We start from the raw sequence: 13,294 nt of genomic DNA on the forward strand, positions 1-13,294 counted from the left end.
TCACCTCTTGGATGCCACATCTAGGCTGAAAAACCAAATTAGTGGTGAGGTACAGATGCACAGTAGCCAGCTCCCTCTGGTCTATGTTTATTTATGAATCTAAACAATAAGTGTGGTATCACAGCTGAGCCTGTCTAACAGTCTGTCTCTGTCTCTTTCTCCGACTTACTTTCCAGCAGGGGTCACTGAATAGTGATCAGAAATGGGAAACTTGGCTGATTATTTCCCCCTTAGGCTAGCAGTGCTGGAGTGACCTCTACTGCCACTTGAGCTAAGATCAACTGACTCAGCACAGATAGTCAGGGTAAATCTCAGAACGTTTTGATCTGTTTGGCTCAGTTCTACATTTTGCATTGTATTTACCCACTGAGTCATGGGCAGCGTTTGGCATCTTGTTTGTGCAAGTTAAACAAGATAAACTATTGCACTTGTACCAGCAACATTACTAGAAAAGAAGTTTAAAAGGTTTAAATTATGGCTCTGAAATTACTAGCTTTTTATGGTGTTTCTGCGATGTTATTTCAGTGTAATAGCATCTTCACTGGTAGATTCTGGGATGGAACTTGTTTCCACCCCATAATAGCAGAAACATCCTATTCACCCAGTGCCACATCCTAACTTATGCTATCTAATTACGCTCAGGAGAAAGTTTCTGAGCATGGGAGTGAGAAAGCAGTTGATGGAGTGGGTGAGACTGAGGGACATGGGGCAGGGGGGCAGGATCTTGCTTCTTTGACCTTTTCCTCAGCATCTTGTCCCTCAATGCCATTGCCAACATAGTCGAGGAGGAAGAAATTTCTGTCCTCCTCCTCTTCCTCCTCCTCCTCATCCTTATCATCATTGTCATCACCATTACAGTTGAGAATTGAAGAAATTTCTCCCCCGCCCCCACCCTGCTGTCCCGATTCCCAATGTCTCTTCTCCTTCCCGATCGCAAGCCTCTTTCCCCCCACCCCCTTCCCTGCCCATTTGCTGACCGCCCCCCCCAATTGGTGCTAGTGTTACTCCCGCCCGCTGGCCAGGCTGTCCATTTGGCTGGCTGCTGGGCGGGAAGGGGAGCTACAAGATGTTAATGAGTCCTGCCATTAATGTTGACAGGACCTCCGCCTCCCTGGTCTTGCCGGTTTCTTCGGCCTTTTTCGTCCTCATCCGCTCCCTCCCACCTCGCCGTAAATACCGGGGCCTATGTGCTCAAGTCTCTGGAGTTTGGCTTGAATCAACAACCTTCTGACTCAGACGAGAGTGCTACAACTGAGTTAAGGCTGACACTTTTAAATAGACTGCCAACACTCACTAACTAAGATTCACACCTGAAGAATGGCCTTTTGAACAGGAGGGCACTCAGCGTTTGTGATACCATATTCCAGTATGAGTCTGCATCTGTTGAAGAGATATTTGGGGGTGGATGAGAAACCTCACAAATCATATTGGCAGTTTTGCATGTTCAAAAATAAATTATGAAATAATTAACTGCTGCTGAGATAATATATTTTGTTTAGGTTTAAATCTGGTGTTGTATGGACATCATTGTTTGTATGTTTTTCTGCTGATTAAGTTTATCATTTCAGTGTTTTTATTGTCTATAAGCTGCACTTTTCTGTCATCAGTATGTTTGCTTATTTCATTTATTTTACTCTTTCAAATAGTTATGGGCCCTTACGTTAAGAGGATTCTGTGTGAAGAGCTTGGGTCTCCTGCAAACTCAGCAGTGAACTGCACACCCCTTGAAGACTTTGGTGGCCACCATCCTGATCCAAACTTGACATATGCTGCTGACCTAGTGCAGGCCATGGAAACGGGAAACTATGACTTTGGAGCAGCATTTGATGGTGATGGTGTAAGGAAAACCATTTGTCTTTCTGTCAGCACTCTAACTCAGAGCTGTTGTATTGTAATTTTTTAGTTTTGGTGCTGGTGACTAAGTATTTTATTAAATGTAAATGAAAGGACCTGAGTAAATATATACGGCCGTGGTGCTGAGTATTAGTGCCCTAATGCTCAGTGCCGTGGAGTAGACATACCACAGCTTCTGATCCAGCTCTGAAGTCGGGCTTCCACTCTGCCAGGCCACTCCTGAGGCCTAGGAGTCAGACCCTGGTAAACCGCACTACTTTATGGTCCTAATATTGACTTTAATTACTTCAAGCATTAAACGATAGCTCTCATTTTCTTTTTGCAGGAATTGCTGGTGGTGTGGGATGGGTGTACTGGCATTTTAGGAGGAGTGGGGGTTTGTGAAGGACCCTTCCGCTGGAACACTTTACTGGCAGAGAGATCTGCACCCTTGGTGTTGACCTTTTTCCTTTTTCCAAGCTCCTGGACTGCTGGAGCCTGCTCCGCTTTGCCAATTTTTGGTGCTTCTGTTTCTACCAGCCATGCCCTCCCCACCTCCACAGCTATTCTCTCATATTATGCCTCCTATTGTCTCATGCAAATATCACATCTGCCATTTAGCCATCCCCTGTTTTCTGATTAAGCACTTTAGAGGTCATTCTGTTTCTTGTGTGTGTTCTTTCCCCTTTCCTTCATTCTATTTTTTTAAACGCTGCTTATCTATAATATTTTCCAGTTCTGATGAAGGGTCCACCACATCCGAAATGTTTACCTTGTCTGTTACTGACTGACCCATTGAGTATTTCCGGTATTTTCTGTTTTTGTTTCCTGGATTTTCATGCTAGAATAAAAAGAAAGAGCTTGCATTTATATAGCACCTTTCACATCCTCAGGACATGCCAAAGCGCTTCATAACCAGTGAAGTACTTTTGAAGTATAGTCACTGTTGTAATGTAGGGAATTGTTAAAGCTAATCCCAAACTCCCCAGCCCCTAAAAAAAAATACTCTATTTCTACTAGAAAATGGAGGAGTACTTTGAGCAAACACAAGATTGTAAGACTTATTTTCCTTGTTAAGTATCTACTTTTTTTTTAAAGTAAATTTCTCCCCATATTAAGTTAGTGATATTTCAGTTGATTCTGGTTTTACATTGTCCAGGGCATTTAGAAAGGGATTTTGGGCTCCTCTTGGAAAAACATTTATTGTAGTTAAACTCTTTCCACCCCCCCCCCCCCATTTCCGCCCCCCCACCCCCGCCCTGTTCATCCCCCATTCCCCTCAATTCCTCAACCACATAGGTCTGACTGCTACTCAGCAGATGGAAATTTTGCACATAAAGCCACATCCTACTGTTCTGTGGCTCAGTGTATCGGAGTATCCATGTTCATACCACCCTGATATGATGGCCTTTTTTTTTTGGCTACACATTTTACTAAGGATAAAATATTTAATATTTTTAATTGAACTTTTGAACTTTTTTTTTTACATTTGATCACATGGAAAATATTATAAATGAAGCACAGCTGTATTTGTATTCCTGTAGGATCGGAACATGATCCTTGGAAAGCATGGATTCTTCGTAAACCCATCTGATTCCGTGGCTGTGATTGCTGCAAACATCTTCACTATTCCGTACTTCCAACAGACTGGTGTCCGAGGATTCGCTCGCAGCATGCCCACTAGTGGAGCACTGGACCGGTGGGTATGATTTTCTTGTACTCTGAAACTCCAGTAAGTTATGACCTCCTGTTTTTCTCTTTTTTGTTTTTTTAAAGAGGAATCCTTGTCTTTGGGACCCCTTTTGAAAAAGTACATTTATGAGTATGTTAACACTCTTTTGTTCTGTCCTTTTTCGTTTGATTTTTTTTTTTAAAAGCAAATCTCCTGTGATTTTGCTTATGGGAGCATGGTTGTGATCTTAGTGCGGTCACATTGTGAGTGAGAGAATTCCGTGACCAGTTCCACAGAATCTCCAGAACAATTATTAACCAAAATGCTCCAAAAGACCTTCTGCCCTCAAGTAGGACCCATGTTAGTAGGCTAGCCATGGCCTGTTAAGAGTCTAAACACTGTATACTAGTCCAGTTTACAGCAAAGCTCACTTATTTAACTAGGGCTATAGAGAGGGCTTTAAACTAATTAGTGGGGGGGAGGTTTCAAGAGAACGAAAAATAAAAATGTCAGCAGAGAAGGCAATAGAGCAAAGTAGCAGTGGGGAAATTAAAAACCAGAGCGTGTCAGGAAGGGACAGAATATATAAAGGTAAAGTAGTAAAGGGGGTAAAAGCAGGAATAAATTGTCACAAAACATATTTAAAAATTCTTTATCTGAATGCACGCAGCATTCGTAACAAAATAGACGAGTTGACGGTACAAATAACTACACATGGGTATGATCTGGTGGTCATTACAGAAACATGGCTGCGAGGTGACCATGACTGGGAACTAAACATCCAGGGGTATTTGACTATTAGGAAGGACAGACAGGAAGGAAAGGGAGGTGGGGTGGCTATGTTAATAAAGGATGGAATCACTGCAATAGTGAGAAATGATATTGGGTCAAAGGATCAGGATAGTGAAACAGTTTGGGTGGCGATAAGGAATAATAAGGGGAAAAAGTCACTAGTGGGCATAGTCTATAGGCCTCCTAACAGTTGCAACTCTATTGGTCGGAGTATAAATCAGGAAATAGTTGGGGCTTGTAATAAGGGAACAGCTATAATCATGGGAGATTTTAACTTTCATATTGACTGGACAAATCAAATTGGGCAGGGCAGCCTTGAGGAAGAGTTCATAGAGTGCATTATGTAAGGGGGCATCTTTTACCTGGTTTACGGTAATTTACCTTCCTTTACCTGATTTATGGTAATTTACCTGGTCAAGCAGCTTTTTGCTGCTGCACTCTGACCAATCCCAATCAGCGGTTTCAAATCGCTAAACCCACCCTTCCAGTTCTGACTGGAGGAACTTATAATTAATGATATATTAAAAGGGACAAATGGTCTGGATATGAGAAAGTCAAATTTTATTAAACTAAGAAACTACACCACACGATTTTAGTAATCACTGTAAAATTGCTTAACAGGGAAAGGCAGATGGCAAAAACGAGGGATAAATGGCTACAATGTTAAACGTACAATCTTAGCAACATTTCCCTTAAATTACCACCCCTTCTCACTAGGTTGCCTCGTGGAAGGCCAGAAAAATATATGCTCACCACTGTAATGCCAGCTCCGTGCTCCACGAGATCTTCACTGTCCTGAAGTAAAGAAACACCCCAGTGTTTTAAAAGTAAACTGCTGGTGTTCTTACTTCTTCAGACAGACTTCCACGCTGTAGAAGGCACACGGAGGCAGGCGAGAGAGAGAGCGAGATGCCTCCGAGAAGCTATCTTTACATACCCCAACTTTGGGGCCGAGATGTTCCTGCCCAAATCCAAGTTTATCTGGCTAAAACAAAAGGGATCCAACTGCCCTATTGTCTGGGATGGGTTTCGAATAAAGCTTGGGGTGGTTTGAATGTGTCTTCATTCTGGGGCCGAAATGTTCCCGCCCACATCCGGAGTTTTCTGGGCTAAGAAAAGGGATACAACTGCCCCATTGTCGAGTAATGGGTGATTCAAACCCATTCATTCTTAAACTGTTCCCTTCCTCAGTTTGAGTGTCTTTTTCAAAAGTCTGTGCTGAGCCTTCGAACCATCTCCATTCACCCTGATGGGTTTTGAATGGAGTTGTATCACTATGTAAACAGAAACCCATTGTGGTCACTGAAACTGCAGTCTTAAGTGGTTTAATCCCTTATGTCAACAAGGTAGCAGTTTCCTGTAAACAAACATCGATTGTCTCTGGAGGGAGGGGAAACTCCCTTTTGATTGACAGAATTTGACTGCCATGGCTTCACAGACACAGAAAGCAGCTTCCAGGCCCCTTTGTCCTTGGCCATGCTTTCTGACGGCCATTTTATCCCTGGGCAAATTACCAAACTCAAGAGTGCAATTTTTAAATAAAATGTACTGTCTTAAGGTGTGCGATTTTTTTACAAAGTTCTCTGATTCCGGTGTCCAAGTGCTGCTTAGCCCACGGGCTCCTTAACGCAGCCTTTTGCAGTTCTGGGCACGTTTAAAAACATTGTCCAACCCAGAGACAATTTAAATCACGCAAAGTCTTCGTCCACGATGTGGATTAATATTTCCCGATCTTCGGGGACTGAGGGGATTTTACGAACCCCTACAATTAGGGACGGGTTCCTTGAGCAGTATGTTACTGAACCAACCAGGGGGCAGGCAATCTTAGATCTGGTCCTGTGTAACGAGACAGGATTAATAAAAATGTCCTAGTAAAGGATCCCCTTGGAATGAGTGACCATAACATGGTTGAATTCCAAATTCAGTTGGAGGGTGAGAGAGTTGGATCTCAAACCAGCGTACGAAGCTTAAATAAAGGAGACTATGAAGGTATGATAGCAGAGTTGACTAAAGTGGACTGGAAAAATAGATTAAGGTGTAAGACGGTACATTAGCAGTGGTGTACATTCAAGGAGATATTTCACAACTTTCAAGAAAAATATATTTCACTGAGGAAAAAGGGGCGTAAAAGAAAAGACAGCCATCCGTGGCTAAGTAAAGTAATAAAGGACAGTATCCGACTGAAAACAAGGGCATATAAAGTAGCCAAATCTAGTGGGAGGATAGAAGATTGGGAAGCATTTAAAAGCCAGCAAAGAATAACTAAAAGATTAATTAAGAAAGGGAAGATAGATTATGAAAGTAAACTAGCAAAAAATATAAAAACAGATAGCAAGAGTTTCTACAGTTATATAAAAAGAAAAAGGGTGGCTAAAGTGAATGTTGGTCCCTTAGAGGACGAGACCGGGAAATTAGTAGTGGGGAACATGGAGATGGCAAATACGCTGAACAAATATTTTGTATCAGTCTTTACAGTAGAGGACACTAAAAATACCCCAACACTGGACAAACAGGGGGCTATGGGGGGAGGAGCTAAACACGATTAAAATCACTAAGGAGATGGTACTCGGTAAGATAATGGGACTTAAGGCAGATAAATCCCCTGGATCTGATGGCTTACATCCTAGGGTCTTGAGAGAAGTAGCGGTCGGGATTGCGAATGCATTGGTGGTAATTTTCCAAAACTCCCTGGATTCAGGAAAGCTCCCAGCAGATTGGAAAACTGCTAATGTAACGCCCTTATTTAAAAAGGGAGGTAGACAAAAGGCTGGAAACTATAGACCAGTTAGCCTAACATATGTGGTTGGTAAAAATGTTGGAGTCCATTATTAAGGAAGCAGTAACAGGACATTTGGATAAGCATAATTTAATCAGACAGCGTCAGCATGGTTTTATGAAGGGGAAGTCATGTTTGACAAATTTGCTCGAATTCTTTGAGGACGTAACAAACAGGGTGGATAAAGGGGAACCAGTGGATGTGGTGTGTTTGGACTTCCAAAAGGCATTTGACAAGGTGCCACACAAAAGATTACTGCACAAGATAAAAAAATCACAGGATTAGGGGTAATATACTGGCATGGGTGGAAGATTGGCTATCTAACAGAAAACAGAGAGTGGGGATAAATGGTTCATTCTCGGGTTGGCAATCAGTAACTAGTGGTGTTCCGCAGGGGCCAGTGCTGGGACCCCAACTCTTTACAATCTATATTAACGATTTGGAGGAGGGGACCAAGTGCAATGTATCCAAGTTTGCCGACGATACAAAGATGGGAGGGAAAGCAGTGAGTGAGGAGGACATAAAAAACCTGCAAAAGGACATAGACAGGCTAAGTGAGTGGGCAGAAATTTGGCAGATGGAATATAATGTTGGAAAGTGTGAGGTTTTGCACTTTGGCAGAAAAAATCAAAGAGCAAGTTATTATCTAAATGGAAAGAAACTGCAAAGTGCTACAGTACAAAGAGATCTGGGGGTCCTGGTGCATGAAACACAGAAGGTTAGTATGCAGGTACAGCAGGTGATCAGGAAGGCCAATGGAGTCTTGGCTTTTATTGCAAGGGGGATGGAGTATAAAAGCAGGGAAGTCTTGCTTCAGTTATACAGGGTACTGGTGAGGCCACACCTGGAATACTGCGTACAGTTTTGGTTTCCATATTTAAGAAAAGATATACTTGCTCTCGAGGCAGTTCAGAGAAGGTTCACTCGGTTGATTCCGGAGATGAGGAGGTTGAGTAGGTTGGGCCTCTACTCATTGGAATTCAGAAGAATGAGAGGCGATCTTATCAAAACATATAAGATTGTGAGGGGGCTTGATTGGGTGGAAGCGGGGAGGATGTTTCCACTGATGGGTGAGACTAGAACTAGGGGGCATAATCTTAGAATAAGGGGCTGCCCTTTCAAAACTGAGATGAGGAGAAACTTCTTCACTCAGAGGGTAGTAAATCTATGGAATTTGCTACCTCAGAGAGCTGTGGAAGCTGCGACATTAAATAAATTTAAAACGGAGATAGACAGTTTCCTAGCTGATAAGGGAATTAGGGGTTACGGGGAGCGGGCAGGGAAGTGGACGTGAGTCTAGGTTCAGATCAGCCACGATCCTATTGAATGGCGGAGCGGGGCCATATGGCCTACTCCTGCTCCTACTTCTTATGTTCTTATGTTAACAGTGATGGTAACTCAGCTCCTACACACTGTTGAGCTCAGTAACCATTCCAAAGCAATACCACCAATGAGTTCGTCACTGTTTAAACTTCTTTTTAAAACGAGTCAAATGGACGGAACAAAAGGATCTTAATCATAATTCTTTATAACAGTTTGATTTTCTTTTTGAAGGGTTCTGATGACAAGATTTCCTCTAACCAGAAAATGCTTCTTGTAACATTTTCACTACTCATGCAAATATTTTTGCCAAATAGGAAATAATACATGTTACCAAGCTACCATATTTACAGCCACTGTTGTGCAAAAAGTGCTGCTGAACAAGAGGTTTCGTGAATAAGATAGTCCTACTTAATTTTAATTAAAGCTGCATTACTCCTCTGAACTATATTGTGAAAATTATAGTTTAAATTTCACAATATTCCAATAATATTAACTGAATAATTTACAACGAATGATGTTTGAACAACCAGTACATTCCCAGCTCAAGGTTGGTTGCACCTCATTTGCCTGTGTGTATTCTCACTTCCTCAACATTGCCTTCTGCCTCTGTATGCCTCTTTTCAATCAAAAGGGTAAGATAGTCTTGACTGTGAGCTTTTAAGTAGCTACCATCAATGCTGTTATATTTTAATGGGAATTGTCCCCCTCACTCTCTCCTACCCCACCCCAAGATAGAGCACTATAAAGTTGTACGATGCTTAATGACGATCAAGATTGAATTTCAAACTCGGACCCTCTGAATTAATCTTTTAGCGTTCCAAAGTTAGCATTCCAGAGTTAACCATTTCAGCCTTGTCTACATTCTACATGCTGTGGTTGACCGTTCTCTTTATTTCTCACCCCTGCCCTTTCTCTGATTTGAGATGGTGCATCAACATGTCAGATGACAGGGTAGGACCAGTCAGGGAACATTGTTGAGGGTAGGCCTCCCAATTATTATTTTTTTTGTTCTGGGTATCCCCATCATCCAAGGCCAAAATAATTTCTAGGTGACCGGCACCAAAGTTTCTGCCAATACAGCTGAGAAACCTATCACTAGCAGTGTGTGAACGAAGCCTGGGGATGCTCCTCCCTGTTAATTTTCCTCCTGTACTTGAGTGCCTAGAATCTCTCCACAACAATGCAACCAAAGTTGACACCTCTTAACAGTGGGGGCTCATGGCACAAACCCATATCCCATCATTGTGCTGCCTGAGTTGGATAGGTTTTAGCTTTTCTGTCCTCTTCACCCCCATGTGTCCCTCCCTAAGAAACTCTTATCTACTGCCCATAGCTGCAAATGGCAAAGCTCTTTTCAGACTTCAGATCGCAATAATCAAGAATTTAAATCACTTGAGCTACCAGCCTACCTTCAGTTCTTACTTTAAAGCTATTTTTAGATAGTCTATGAATGTCATTTGGGTTAGAAGTTTTGCAGTAGCTATCATATGACATTTTTTATGAAGGTGGTACAGGCAGCTAGTGATGTTGACTTGGCATGTACACCATGAATTAACTCCACATTTAGTTATTCAGTAAAATTGGCAAAAACATGCTTTCAAAGAGAAATGCTTTAATTTAAATAATTTTATGATGTGCTAATTGGGAGACAAATAAGTAGTGAGTTAGCAAGGAACCCATTCATTTTTTGTTGGTAGTTTAACAAGTACCATCAAGCCTTGCTCTCCTCTAGCATTACAACTCACAACTCTAACATCATCCTGGAGAGCAAAGATAACTGTTTTTCTACATTACCAACCAGCTCCTTAAACCTCCCACCTTTGCCTCCAAAAACAAGTGCAAGCAGCTCATGGAATTCTTTGTCAAAAGATAGAAGTAATCTGTTCAATGGCTTCTGCTGTATCCCCCCTTTCTCTTGTCCACCAAGCCAAACTTACTCCAAGACTCCCTGCATTCTAGCCCTGAACCCACGCCTTTCTCTAATTTGGCTCCTATCTTCCTCGTGCCTCTCCGAACTCACCTCCTACTTTCTTGACCCCATTTGCACTAAACTTCTGACCACCCAACCTCCCTGACATTGTAAATGGTTGCTTTTCCTCAGGTACTGTCCCCCTCCCTATCAAAATCACTGTCATCACCCTCTCCTCAAAAAACCCTTCCTCGACCCACTGACCTTGCAAATTACCACTCCATCTTTAGCCTTCCTTTCTTCTCTAAAATCCTTGAACATCTTGTTGCCTTCCAAATCCTTGCCCATCATTCCGATAAGTCCATGTTTGAATCTCTCCAATCGGGTTTCTGTCTCTGCCACAGCACTGAAACGGTTCTAATCAAAGTCACAAATGACATCCTCTGTGACTGTGACCATGGTGCACTATTTCACTCCCCCCCACCCCCAACATCCCTCTAGACCTTTCTGCAGCCTTTGACATGGTTGACAACACCATCCTCCTCCAATGCCTCTACTCCATAGTCCAGCTCGGTGAACTGCCCTCACTTGGTTCCACTCTTATCTATCCAATTGTAGCAAGTGCATCTCCAGCATTGGCTTCCCTTCCTGGCCCCTCACCATTACCTCTGGAGCCCCTCAAAAATCTATCCTTGACTACCTCCTCATCCTATTCTACATGCTTCCCCCTTGACGACAGGATCCGAAGACATGAGGTCAGGGTCCACAGTACATAATGGGTACATTTTCTGAGCTGTTTTCTTAATGAGTTGAACAACATTGAAAACTGGACTTCTTAACTTCTCTCTTTGAAGGGTTGCTAAGGCTACAAAAATAGCTTTGTATGAGACCCCTACTGGCTGGAAGTTCTTTGGAAATCTGATGGATGCCAACAAACTTTCCCTTTGTGGAGAAGAAAGCTTTGGTACCGGTAAGGTGTTTTACTTTTTGTTTGGGAAATGAAAGGGAGATTAATTTGTAGTTTGGAGGAGAGATGGTTTCTAAATTTCTGTGCAATTGGACATTTCTCTGTTGCCAGGTCAAAGACATTTTTTTATAAATGTAAAATGTTGTCTGTTTAACGACTGTGAGCTACTAGAGCCCTAGAAATCATTCTCACATTTGAACTTGATTGTCACAGGATGATTTTTTTAAATCGTTGCTTTAATACACTGAGGTATAATTTAAATATAGAAACTTGTTGTAGCAGACACGCTCCCACATGTGATGCCTTGGCAGCTCTGAAACAGAGGTTCAGTTCCCAACACCATTGAGTAGTTGATTCCACATTGGATAGAAAGTCAAGGGGTAAGCCATCCCTGGATTACTACTGTGTGCCTCCTAGCAGCAGTAGTGACAGTGAGCTGAGAGCAGGTTTGCCATCTCCCTTTGGCCTCTTGTGGGGTACTAAGGGACAATATTGTGAGATTCATACCCTCAAAAAAGTAATGGCAATAACTCAGATGGTAAAAGCTGTAGGCAACTGAGGTACAAAGACCCTAAGGTCTCAGTTCTGATCCTTGGTCTGTTCGGGTTTGGCTGATTTTAGCCAGGGTGGCTGTAACAGAAGTGGGCTATAATGGAGCTGCATTTGATTTCAGCACCTCTCGGTGAGTGAGGGAAAGATGAGCTAGGGCTCCCATTTCTAATTACTGTCCAGTGACTTCAGCTGGGAAGTATACATATGTGGATGTCTGGGGAGGGACAGGATCAGGCTTGGTTGTGATTCACCCTACAGTTGAATAGTCTGTTGACACTCACTGCCTATGCTGATACATGAAGGATGGTCATTTTGGCAAGGTCAGGGAGGGTGCCTGGCACTTTTGGAACTGTACCCCTACATGAGTCATCATCTTCAGATAGGAGCGAAAAGAATCATGTGGCAGTAAGATAAGTCATTTTGTGTTCCTCTAACTTTATAAGTGTACATTCATAATAAGAGTCTCACCATGGTATAGTAGATCAGAAATATTCCTGTACTTGTAAATTATTTTCATTAACAGAGGTGAACACTTGAATTTGATCAGAGAGTATCTCATCTGATCATACACAGTTGACTTTGCTTTGATTTTGTGATGTACTACTTTCAATCCCAAGTAATACAGCAAGGTACTGCCCTATTTCTTTTCCTCTAGCAGTCTGTATTGTTCTCCACTGTAAGCATGCTCCCTCTTTGACCTGGGATATCCCAGGCTGCCAATTTCCCAGCAGTCACTGGCAGTGTTTTCTGAGATGGGCGAACAGAGGCTCCTTTTCTATCAGATGGCGCTGGAGGTGATGGGTACGCAGAATGCCCATTTTCCTCTATTGAGAGCAATTGACTTGTGGTTGACAGTGGTATTTTGTGTGGGAATTCAGTGTACAATCACAGATAAGAATTAAAAGTAATTATATGGAACTGGAACAGCAATGCTGAAGATTTAGTTATTTTTTAGGAAAGATCAGAAGCATTGAAAACTCAGTCTATCCTTAATATCAAATCAAATCAACTTTTATTGTCATTGTTAGTGCACAAGCGCAGTACAACGAAATGTAGGCTTGCGGCTCCCGAGAGAGTACATTTGGATTAAGACATTTAAACATTCAACATACATTTGGCTTGTAGTATATTAACATAAACATAACCATAATAAAGTGCATTGGCAGATGTGCAGGCTTTAGAGTTTATTTGTGGAGTTCAGTAGGATGACAGCCCTAGGAAAGAAGCTGTTCCTAAATCTGGTCGTACGGGTGCGAATGCATCTGTAGCGTCTCCCAGATGGCAGGAGGGCGAACAGACTGTGGCTGGGGTGGGTAGGGTCTTTGATGATGGACCGTGACCTCCGTAGACAGCGTTTCTGGTATATGTGCTCTATGGTCGGTAGCTGGGTGCCGGTAATGCGTTGGGCAGTTTTGACTACCCGCTGCAGGGCTTTCCGGTCATAGTAGCTACAGCTGCCATACCATACTG

At 42.5% G+C, this 13,294-nt stretch overlaps 1 protein-coding gene across 2 annotated transcripts in view; it reads left to right on the forward strand.

Moving 5' to 3' along the window:
* Positions 1–13,294, forward strand: part of pgm1 (phosphoglucomutase 1) — a 152,831-nt gene that overhangs the window by 99,986 nt on the left and 39,551 nt on the right. For both annotated transcript variants that reach the window (XM_085982692.1, XM_085982690.1), the window contains exons 5-7: positions 1,647–1,837; positions 3,378–3,532; positions 11,160–11,275. In XM_085982692.1, the coding sequence (XP_085838818.1) occupies positions 1,647–1,837; positions 3,378–3,532; positions 11,160–11,275 (462 nt within the window). The remainder of the gene's footprint in view (positions 1–1,646; positions 1,838–3,377; positions 3,533–11,159; positions 11,276–13,294) is intronic.

This window comes from Somniosus microcephalus, chromosome 3 (assembly GCF_052327205.1).
Source record: "Somniosus microcephalus isolate GS21.2 chromosome 3, FLI_Smic_1.0, whole genome shotgun sequence".
NCBI classification, from domain to species: Eukaryota; Metazoa; Chordata; class Chondrichthyes; order Squaliformes; family Somniosidae; genus Somniosus; species Somniosus microcephalus.